Raw genomic sequence first — 12,434 nt, 5'->3', positions numbered from 1 at the left:
TAAACATTTCGCTCTTTATACTGCATGCCGCTTAACTCTGATGCCTCATTAACGGCTACTTTTCAGAAAACTGATAAAAAAAAATACACTTCCCTTTGGTTTCCCAGAACAGACTTAAGCCTAGTTCCAGGCTAAAATGATGTAAATCGGAGCTGTTTAAAGATGAATAAAAAAAAATAAAAAAAAACTTTTACTGATCGTTGGTCGGAGTACCCGCAGTTCGTGACTGGAAGCTGTTAAGAGACAGACTTAATGAACTTCTCCGAAATAGAAGAACTACTTTTCCACTTTAAAAAAGAAAAAGAAAAAGAAAAAAAGGTGAAAAAAAAATTGCATAACTCACTGGAGCACTTTTGATACTTAACAATTGTTGTATTCGTTGTCAGTCATATAGGCTAAGCTTTATTGTTTTCAAAAGTGAGCCTTCTGTTTATTTGTCTAAATTATTTTCTATATTAGGATATAATACTAGGCTATAGTAGCCTATTTATGGACATTAGGCCAAATCTACATGGGTTTCTTCCCTTTCACTTCAGTTAGTTTTTAAGAAAAAAAAAAAAAAAAAAAAACTGCATGGACAGTGCGTCATAATAATGTACGGCATCAAAATGTAAGAACAAATCTAAAGACAATAATAATAATAATAATAATAATAATAATAATAAAATTAATTATTAACACTCCTAAAAGTACAGTATAGTGCTCAGATACACTTACGGTAGGTGACCTAACCCTAGTTGATACTTTATTTCAACTTTTCAATTATTTCATTAACTAACAAATAAACAAATGCCTTTCCGATGTGATATAAGTGAAAAGGGAGACGATTTCGAAAATGATTTCACCATAAGGCGGATGCGAACTCGGGTCTCCCGCGTCAAAAACGATAGGTTACTCGTATTATCACTTACGCCACTGAAAATGTTGCAGAACAGCCGTCTTTTGTAATATTTGTAAATATGGAGTATTTGCATTGTGTAAAAAATTAAATAAAAGGCACCAGACTACAGAAAATGGCATATACTAAAGAATTTATTTTTCTGGGGGAGGACCCACCCACATTTATTTTGCTTCCAACGCCCATGCTTGATGATGAATTATAGTCTACAGGATATAACAATAAAGTGCTTTTCCAATCCCGAATCCACAAGGTTTTATTCCGCATCCACCCGCTCCCGCTATAACTATATTATTCGCCCGCTGCCCGCTTAGAATAAATTTCTGAGCACCAAAATCGCAAAAACAAATCAAAATAATAATAGTAATAATACTAATAAATAAATAAATTAATTTTTAACTCTATAAAAACAGTAGTTTATATTTAACCTCTCCATTTCTATTCCTCTCTACTCAAATTAATTGTCAGTGTATCTAAAATTGTGTATCTTAGAAAAAGAAAAAGAGGAACTACCTCTTAAACATGCATATCTTAATTTGATGTTGCTTTAAAACGCTGAAATATATAATGTATTTTATTCTGAAGGTGAAAGTGGTCCAGTTATTTAACTGCCTGCGGCGCCGTCAGGATCACGTTTTTTCCCCCCTTTAATTAAGTGGATACAGCTTACAATACTCGTTCAAGAGTAAGGGATTGCTCAAAACTATGCTATTTTACATATTTCTGTTACTTGTGTACAATCACAATGAAAAAACAGATGTGTATGCTATTTGTAAAAAAAAAAAAAAAAATGTAAACAAGATGCTGGTTCAAGGGCGCGTCACAGAAATTGCCTACAATTCTGCATATAGGCTTGCTACTTATTAATTTTATTTTATTTCGTTTTGTTAAATTATTATTCATTAAGAAATTTATATTTCGCATATGGGCATTTTTATTTATTTTACATACAGCTTTTTTGGGTTTTCTCTGTGCATAAGATCTGCGCGTGATGTTCTGATGTTTATGCTGCTTTTTGCTTGTGTACAATTAACCCCTCAAAACGAATTTAGCTGTTATTAATGTGTCACAGCCACGTTTCAATTTAAATGTAATTTAACACAATCTTGTCGTTAATAATAACTAAACGTGTCGGTTGTCGTTTGGAAAAAAAACAGAAATGAACATTTCTATTTTCAATGCAGTCTAATAAAAGTTCAACAGGAAAAAAATGAAAGAAAATAATAATAAAACTGCTCCTGCTTATGAATAAATTTTTGCTTGATGATGAAGTATCTAAATAGTCTATAGGATATAACAAAGTGCTTTTCCAGTCCCGCTTCCACGAGGTTTTATTCCGCATCCACCCGCTCCGCGCTATATTAACTATATTATTCGCCCGCGGCCCGCTTAGAATAAATTTCTAAGCACCAAAATCGCAAAAATACTGTAGTTTATATTTATCCTTCCCATTTCTATCTGTCTCTTCTCAAATTAATTGTCAGTGTATCTAAAATTGTGTATCTTAGAAAAAGAAAAAGACGAACTACCTCTTAAACATGCATATCTTAATTTGATGTTGCTTTAAAACGATGAAATATATAGCCTAATGTATTTTATTCTGAAGGTGAAAGTTGTCGAGTAATTTAACTGCCCGCGGCGCCGTCAGGATCACTTGATTTTTTTCCCCTTAATAAAGTGGATACAGCTTACAATACTCGTTCAAGAGTACGGCATTGCTTAAAACTATGATATTTTACATATTTCTGTTATTTGTGTACAATCACAATAAAAATAAAAAAAAAACTAAAAAAAAAAAACGCGTAGGCTATTTGTAAAAAAAAAAAAAAATGGAAACAAGATGCTGGTTTAAGGGCGCATCACAGAAATTGCCTAAAATTCTGCATATAGGCTTGCTACTTATTAATTTGTTAAATTATTATTCATTCAGAAAAGAAAAACATATATTTCTTATGTGGGCCTATTTTATTTATTATTATATATAGGTTTATTGGGTTTTTCTCTGTGCATAAGCTCTGCACGTGAGGTTCTGATGTTTATGCTGCTTCTTGCTTGTGTATAATTAATCCCTGAAAATGAATTTAGCGGTTTACGTCAGTTGTCGGTTGGAGAAATAAAATAACCGAAATTAACATTTCTGTTTCCGATGCAGTCTAATAAATGTTCGTCAGGAAAACAAAGAAAGAAAACAAAATAACAATACAACTGCACCTGCTTATGAATAGGCTATCTTTTTGCTATTGGTTTGAACCATAATTTCAGGAAAGAGGAATCATTGAACTATTGTACTGGTATTTGTGACCAACGCCCCCTAGAGCTGGCCATGGTGTTTGGCTACAGAATGTTGTTCCTTGCGCCACCTGGTGGATATTATATGAAGTGCAACAACGTTGTAAAAAAATCTAAAAAAGCCGCTGCGGCAGGACGCGTGCCCACGCGTGCCGAATTGCAGGCTGCCGCGTGAAAATAGACGCATTTTTAATGGCCAGATCTGTATGAGTATTCATAGATAAGCAGCTATTTTGTTGACTTGCTTCTCTCATGTCACAAGCTTTTGATGCATTTGTTGACAGAAAGGGAAGATCAAGTGGCTCGGCTTTACAAAGTACTGGACACTGAAACAGACTCATTGATACGGCGTTCTTAGAGAATACTTGTTTTTTCGAAGCCTAAAATTGTCAGAAAAGATCTTATGCTTAATTATTTAAATGTGTTACATTTAAAGCCTGACACACTCTGCACTAGTCAGAGCCCACCAGGGGTGCTTTTTGGGCGATTGAGCTTGTTGAATCAAACCGTTGGTGTTGGTTTTGTCAGTGAGAGAGAGAGAACTCTGATTGGCTGTTTAGTTTAGTAGGAGTAATTGCGCGAGAATAAAAGTGATAAAAGCGAGCAAAGAATTTTAGATGGCAGAGACAAAAGGCTGTTCTAATTTCATGTCGTCTTGTCACCTGAGCATTCCAGTTTTAGGCAGTCCTAGTTTCAAATGACAAATATGGAGTAGTGAGACCTGCTGATATAGACAGTTATTTCCTCTCATGCAGGTGCAGACCGTTCACGTGCAATATTTTAGCCCAAACGCAGCCAACACAGAGTGACGCCACAGCCGGCTTTCACCGCCGCTAGTTTTCTGGTGTTGGCATGGTACAGTTGAGGTCAAAAGTTTACATACACCTTGCAGAATCTGTAAAATGTTATTATTTTATCAAAATAACTAGGATCATACAAAATGCATGTTTTTTTTTATCAAGTGCTGACCCGATTTTTCACATAAACAATGTTTACATATAGTCTAAAGAGAAAATAGTTGAATTTATAAATATGATCTCGTTCTAAAGTTTACATGCACGTGATTGTTAATACTGTGTTTTTTACCCTAATGATCCACAGCTGTGTGTTTGTTTGTTTTTTTGGTTTAGTGGTATTTGTTCATGATTAAACTGCCTGCTGTTCTATAGAAAAAATCCTTCAGGTCCCACAAATTCTTTGGTTTTCTTTTTGTTTATTTGAACACTTTCCAACAATGACTGTGTGATTTTGAGATCCATCTTTTCACACTGAGGACAACTGATGGACTAATATGCAACTATTACAGAAGGTTTAAACGCTCACTAATGCTCCAGAAAGAAAAATGATGCATTCAAAGCTGGGGATGTAAACTTTTGAACAGAATGAAAATGTGTACATTTTTCTTATTTTGCCTAAATATCTTTTTTTTTTTTTTCATTTAGTACTACCCTTTAGAAGCTACAGAAGATACTTATATGTTTTCCTGAAGACAAAATAAGTTCAATTTACCCTGATCTTCAAATTCCAAAAGCTTTTACCCTCTGGCTCTTAATGCATTGTTTCCTTCTGAAGCATCAGTGAGTGTTTGAACCTTCTGTAATAGTTGCATATGAATCCCTCAGTTGTCCTCAACGTGGAAAAAATGGATCTCAAAATCATACACCCAAAAAATGAACATTCTGTCATCAATTACTAATTACCCTTTAACCGTCAAAAACTGACACGGAAGATAAGAAAATGTTGAATGAAGTTATGTTTGTTTCCTTTGTGCACAAAAAGTATTTCCATAGCTTCATAACGTTACGGTTAAACTACTGATGTCACATGGACTATTTTAACGATGTCCTTACTTCCTTTTTGGGCCTTAAATGTGTAATGCAGGGTCAGAAAGCTCTCAGATTTCATCAAAAATATCTTAATTTGTGTGCCGATTGTGAACAAAGATGTTACAGGTTTGGAACAACATGAGGGTGAGTACTGTAATTAATGACAGAATTTTCTTTTTTGGTGAAATGGTGAACTATCCCTTTAAGCTAACATTTCAGTGAGACGCATAAATCATCGGCTAACTCTGAGATTGTTGTCCGCAGTTCTGTCTGTCCCTGCCGAGTGCTCTCTGTATTGCTGTTTGTGAGCTAATCGATTCTCTGTGACCTTCACTGTATGTCAAGCCGCCAGGCACTCTGGGGGAATGTCACATCTGAGAGACGGCATCAGTGCTTGGCCCTGGGGAATCCCATCCCTTAACACCCCACACCTGCCTGGGCCCACGGAAACAAACTAAGATAGAGGGGATGTCAGGGTCTAAGTAGATCTCCAATCTCTTAGATACTTGGCCCTATCTCACCTCCTGACAGAGGAAACTGACAGTCTGCAGGAAACCAGTTGCTGTGAATCCCAAGGAAAGGGCTCAGTAATGAAGCTGATGGGCTACTAAGCTGTTATCAATATCATCAGTGTTGTGAGGGATGACTAATGGAGATCTTGTTCACTGCATAACCCGCTTTTGCTTTGAACACAAAGCACAACCGCTTTGCATTGATTTCGACAGCAGTTTGTCAAAAGTTCTTGCTATGCACCCAGATGCAGTTATTGGAAAATGAATGGAGTTTTTATTAAAACATTTATAGTATTATTTATTAAAGATCCTCCTTGTGGCCGTACTATCACCTGCCGACCAGAAGGCATGCCAAATTAGCCTCAGAGGACCTGGTGAATATATCATCTACAGCTGACACTCAAACACTGTTATTATAAATCATGTGAAATTAATGCTAATTTTGGTAATCAATTATTTATTTGTATATTACAATTACATAAACATGCAATTAATCATGCTGCTCGACCCATACATAAATTCCATAAGCAATTCAAGCTTTAATGTTGACCCCCCCCCCCCCCCCATTATCTGCAACTGGGGGCTTTTCTTACCAAATATTGATACATTTAATTAATTTGTGTAATTGATCATGACAACTCGTAATTAATTTGACACGTACAAGGGTAGTTTGAATGTTTGTGAAAAGAAACAGGGCAACTCAATTTTATTTGTATAGCATTTTCTAGAGTAGACATTGTTTCTCTGCAGCGTTACAGTAAATCATGATATTAATGTTAGAAGTATTGCCATAATATTTATATTTTTATGTAGTATGTGAATTAAGTTGTACTGTATGTACTATATATCCAACTTAATATATAGGTCTGTACAATAATATAGTTTACATTTTGCAATGGTATTAAAAATCACACAGGTTTTTAATGAGATTTGCAATTTATATATGGCTTTACATGAATGTTTTGTGTAAAGTTTGATACAGTTGAGGTCAAAAGTTTGCATACACCTTGCAGAATCTGCCAAATAATAATTATTTTACCAAAATAAAAGGAATCATACAAAATGCATGTTATTTTTTATTTAGTACTGACCTGAAAAAGATATTTCACTTAAAAAAAAAAAAACATTTACATACTGTGTTGTTACCTGAATGATTAACAGCTGTGTATGTGGGGTTTTTTTGTTTTGTTTTTGTTCATGAGTCCCTTGTTTGTCCTGAATAGGTTAAGCTGCCCACTGTCCTTCAGAAAAACATTTCAGGTCCCACAAATTCTATGTTTTTTCAGCATTTTTGTGTATTTGAACCCTTTCCAACAATGACTGTATGATTTTGAGATCCATCTTTTCACACTGAGGGCAACTGAGGGACCCAGTTGCAACTATAACAGAAGGTTCAAATGCTCACTGATGCTCCAGAAGGAAAACACTGCATACAGAGCTTGGGGGTGAAAACTTTTGAACAGAATGAATATGTGCAAATTGTTCTTATTTTGCCTAAATATCATATCTATTTTTTTAATTTAGTACTGCCCATCAAAAGAAGATACTTCCATGTTTACCAGAAGACAAAATAAATAAAATTTACCCTGATCTTCAACCCCCGGCCTTTAATACATTGTGTTTTCTTGTAGTTGTAGGTTGGAGTTATGAATTTATGTGGTGATATTGAGAAGTTTTGGTTAAAATTTCAATTATATCGCCCACCACTAAGCAGCTTAGTTGAAAATCACTGAATTATACATAACACACTGTACATCACATCTTTTCCATGTAGAAAATGGTTTAGTTGTAATTCATAATGTCCTTTACTGTGGTCAATCTTGCTCACTCTACAGTGTGATTTTTCACTTTATGGTCTGCATCCATGGCAACTGTTCTTTATTTCCATTAAATTAAAAATTTTAATGTCAGTCAATGTCTCTCAGACATATTATTAGTTCTGTTTACAGATTTTCAGCAGGTAAGCTTGCACACATTGTGAGGACTGCAATAAGTGCAAGGTTACCTTATTATGTTGGCTTTGGCAAAGTGAACTTAGCATCATTAATCACAATGAAGTCTTTTTTCCCCAAATAGTAGACTCCTGTATTAATTCTGAAAAGCCAGAGAGAGTGATTACTTCATTGATCCCATTTATCATCCTTCAGTAATGGATCAGGAGCAAAACAAATTTATGCACACTGTACAAGTAATAACAAGCTATACTCAGCAGAACAACAAGAAAACATTTGGTTGCATGTTTCAGAGAGGTATTGATAAAGTCTCTTGCATTATCTGGTAGTTACATGGTGATCTTTGTTGTTGCTTCAAAGTGTTTTGTTTTTTTGGTGGCCATCCTAAGAGATGTCTTAGATTATAAAGTACAGTGGAAGTAGAAGCGTTGAAAGCTATTGATTTTAATGCTGATGAAATACTGTACCAAAAGACTTCAGAGCTCTTGTACTACTTGGCAGTGCTTAAAATGGTGTAATCCATACAGAAAGCTGGAAGATTGCACACTAAGATACTGAAAAACATATGAACATACAATAAATACAATATAAATGTAATAGGGGATTGTTTTAGTTAAATAAGACCCTGGTCTTAAGTAGCACAGGTATATTTGTAGCAATTGTATGGATCAAAATGATCGATTTTTCTTTTATGCCAAAAAAATCATTAAGATATTAAGTAAAGATCATGTTCTATGAAGATATTTTGTAAATTTCCTTCCAAAAATATATAAAAATTAAATTTTTGTTTAGTAATATGCATATGCATTAATTTGGACAACTTTAAAGGCAATTTTCTCAATATTTAGATTTTTTCGCACCCTCAGATTCCAGATTTTCAAATAGTTGTATCTTATCCAATCCTAACAAACCTTACATCAATGGAAAGTGTATTTCTTCAGCTTTTAGATGATGTATAAATCTCAATTTTGAAAATTGACCCTTATGACAGGGTCACAAATGATGACAGAATTTTCATATTTAGGTCTTTCTTTTGTGTAACATATAAAAAGAGAATTCAGCTGTTCTTTTAACTGTTTTTGTCAGAATGGAAGTCACTGGGGTCTAAAACAGTATGAACAAAAAAAAAAAAAAAAAAAATATCTTTTGTGTTCCAGAGAAGAATGACATGAATAAGTAATTTTACAGTGAGGTACTTATACAAAATCTGCAAATATGTGGCATTCCCTGCTGAAAAAACCAGCATATGCTGGTTAGGTATATTTTGGTGCTGGGATGCTGGTTTTAGCTGGTATATGCTGGTCCTTTGCTGGTTTATGCTGGTCCCTTGCTGGTTTTTGCTGGTTTATGCTGGTCATGTTGCTGGTTAATGCTGGTCCTTTGCTGGTTTATGCTGGTCCTTGACCAGCAACATGACCAGCATAAACCAGCAAAGGACCAGCATTAACCAGCTAAGGACCAGCATAAACCAGCAAGGGACCAGCATAAACCAGCAAAGGACCAGCATTAACCAGCTAAAACCAGCATCCCAGCACCAAAACATACCTAACCAGCATATGCTGGTTTTTTCAGCAGGGTTATCTGCTATTTTATGACATTTAGACACCGTTTTGCTCACCTGGCTGACATATTTACATGGCATAATTTTGCTCTTTTCTTCTTTATTCTTCAGCATCACCAACTCTACCGCCTTTGAAATCGGAGCATTTCAAGCCGTGTCAGGAGAAAGACCTGGCCTATTGCCTGAATGACGGGGAGTGCTTTGTCATCGAGACCCTGAGCGGCCCACACAAACACTGCAGGTATGACTGCACTTCCTGTTTCTGCAATGGAGGGAAAGGGTCGGCCTAGTGTTCGCTTAAGAAATAAATGGAATCACTACGGATGGGAGGCTCTGCGGTTTCAGACCGATGACAACTCCATGTCCCATTTTCTGTTAGAATGATCCTTCTAGTACAATCTGCCAGTAAATCTCGCGCTCTCTCTCTCTCTCTTTCTGATTTTGTCTTCACCTTTCCCTCTCTCTCTTTCTCTCTCGTTCTTCTTCTTCCTCCACCTCCTTTTTCCTACTCTCGTGTCTCATTGCCCTCCTCTCTGGGACTCTCGCTGTTGCATGAAGCTCTTAGTCATGCTAACGATGACAGCTTTGTCATAGCCTGAGAGCTGTCTAAGGTCCCTTTTCTGCTAATTAAAAGTGGCACTTTGCAGAAGTTCATTAGAGGCTTGTTTGAGCTCTGTGGGCTTTTTTTTCCAAGGTTGAAAATAGGATTCACAAAATGGAGAATTTTTGACACTGACGCGTTCACCTTTTGTACAAAGCGTGAGCACCATTTCAAATAACATTTCCTGGATGTGAGGGTTCACTGCCATAGGTTTTGCATGAGCAGTCTTTTCCTCATTTGCCTAATGGAACACAGAGACATTGCATGTTTGAAACTGAAGAGCCAAGAAGGAGCAGAAGCCAAGTGTCCTCATTTTAATCAGTGGTAATTGGTGGTGTTGTTTTAGGTGGCCCATTTATTTGACTAAAGCTTAGCTAGTTCAAATGCTCCGGCTCTGATTAATTCCCTGAATGCTCTTCCCTCCCAACTTAAAGCCAAGGACATCCATGCATCTGTCTGTTCCTCAAAGCAAGGTGGTGATGGTCTCCAAGGATCAATTCACCGGAGAATGTGGATTCTATAGAAAGATAATGCTATTAAAACCATTTGCACGGCAGAGCTTTTCAGGGCATTTTAATCATCTACATAAAGCTAAGCAGTTTGTGCTGAATTCCACTCTTTATTGATATATCAAGTAGCCTGCGTGGTTCATGGTTTCATAAATTTGTGCTTTTAGCCTTGAAATAACTGAAACAGGAAGTGACAGGTACTGGTTTGTATTATAAGATGTGTTTTGGAGTCTACGTGGACTTTATTTATACTTTATTCTGCTTTAGATGTGTTTTGAGACCCCTGCTGTACAGCATGTTATATACCGCCGTTTCCTCCAGATTGTCCTTGATCCTGTATTCTTCCAGTGAATGTATCTAGTTCACCCGAAGAGTGTCTTGTTAATGTATTAATAGATTTAATGGTGTTTGGTAAGGGTGTCCTGTTTTTTTTTTTCTAGATGTAATGATTGACTAATGGCCCATGTGTCATTATTTAGTCATTATATCTAAATAAAAAGCCTGGCTGCTTGCATCCAACTGCCACTTTTGAGGCTAGTGCAGTTTGACAGTGTAGTTTTTGTTTTAAAATTAGATCTGCATCTGGAATCAACTTTCTATAACCCATTATACATTTTACATTAGATGGCTCTCATTCAACACAAAGCATTATGTTTGAACTGTGCAACCAGTCACTTTCTCAATAAGCTCATGTTTGCTCTCACCAATTTGTTGAAGTGCTATCAATGTAAGGGTACCATTGTGTTCAAAGATCTGAAAGCTATGCTAAGTACCATGTACAGACAGTGCCCTCTACATGTATGAGACTATGATGCATTCGCTACTATGGCATACAGCCAATGGGTAACCAATCCAAAATTGAAGGGTTAATTCACTTCCAGAACAAAAATGTCTTTCTTTTTTTCAGTCGTAAAGGAAGTATGTTTTTTGAGGAAAACATTTCAGGAGTTTTCTTCATATAGTGGACAAAGGTGCCTGCGCGTTTGAACTTCCAAAATGTAGTTTAAATGCAGCTTCAAAGGGCTCTAAACAATCCCAGCCAAGGAATAAGGGTCTAATATCTAGCGTATCGATCAGTCTTTTTCTTAAATAAGTTAATATTTATGCACTTTTTAACCACAAATGCTCGCTGTATCTAGCTCTCTGGTTCAACACAGTTAGGGTATGTAAAAAAAAATCCTGTCTCATTTCCTCCTCCAACTCCAAAATCGCCCTACATCGCTGCAAAAGTACCGACCAAGTGTTTACAAAGTGAACGTGCAAAGAAGATCAAACACCCTTTACAAAAAAAGATAAAACAACGATGTAGGACGATTTTGAAGTTGGAGAAAATGAGATGGGAGTTTTTTGACATACCCTAACTGTATTAAACCGGAGCGCACAGAGCACGCATGTGCATCGCAGAGCTAGACAAGATGAGCATTTGTGGTTAAAAAGTGCATACATTTATTAATAATAATTTATTTAATATAGTTTATTTAAGAAAATGACTGATCGTATGGCTAGATAAGACCCTTATTCTTTGCCTGGGATTGTTTAGAGCCGTTTGAAACTGCATTTAAACTGCATTTTAGAAGTTCAAACTCGCAAGCATTGTTGAAGTCCTCTATATGGAGAAAATTCCTGAAATGTTTTCCTCAAAAAACAATTTCTTTACGACTAAAGAAATAAAGATATGAACATCTTAAATGATAACGGGGTGAGTAAAGTATCTGTAAATTTTTGTTCTGGAAGTAAACTAATCCTTTAACACCCGCCAAGCACTGAATTTTAGTAAAAGGTGGCTTTTGGACAGGAGTGTGTGGGGTCAGCTAAAGTTTAGCAGACAGATGGAACGAGAGAGTGTCAAAATTCTGTAAAAATGAGACAAGATGGCAACCAGTTGAGGCTGCTCACTACGAGGATAACAAATGATTAAAATAACCATTTGTGCGCATGTGTAAAAAATAAGCATGACATGTGGAGAATCCTGTTTCCATGGCTGTTCCGAGATGAACAATCCCTTTGTGTCTGTTGACCTAGATTCATAGAGCATGTGGATTTTTTAGTTGAGCTGCCTCATCTGGTCTATAGACCTATATACACAGGAACAAGAGAATGTTAGGGCTTACATCAATGTGATTACATAAATTGTGCTCGGTTGTGCGTCATAACCCAGCCATGTGTTTTAGCAGTTGTTGGAGGAACTCATGACTCAAGCTGACAAATTCAAACTATAAACAGCATATGGCGGACTCCAAAGTGTCAAAAGTTCAGTAAAGGCAAAAGTTAATATTCCAGCTGATC

The 12,434-nt window shown here is 36.1% G+C and overlaps 1 protein-coding gene across 1 annotated transcript in view; it reads left to right on the top strand.

Moving 5' to 3' along the window:
• The window catches only part of nrg3a (neuregulin 3a), a 426,896-nt gene that overhangs the window by 267,093 nt on the left and 147,369 nt on the right, over positions 1-12,434 (top strand). Inside the window, exon 2 of the mRNA XM_073834062.1 lies at positions 9,150-9,279. Coding sequence (XP_073690163.1) covers positions 9,150-9,279 — 130 coding nt within the window. The remainder of the gene's footprint in view (positions 1-9,149; positions 9,280-12,434) is intronic.

The sequence above is a fragment of the Garra rufa genome, chromosome 2 (genome assembly GCF_049309525.1).
Source record: "Garra rufa chromosome 2, GarRuf1.0, whole genome shotgun sequence".
Lineage (NCBI taxonomy): Eukaryota > Metazoa > Chordata > Actinopteri > Cypriniformes > Cyprinidae > Garra > Garra rufa.
Note: the sequence above shows the minus strand (reverse complement) of the source record. Positions and strands in the feature narration are given on the sequence as shown.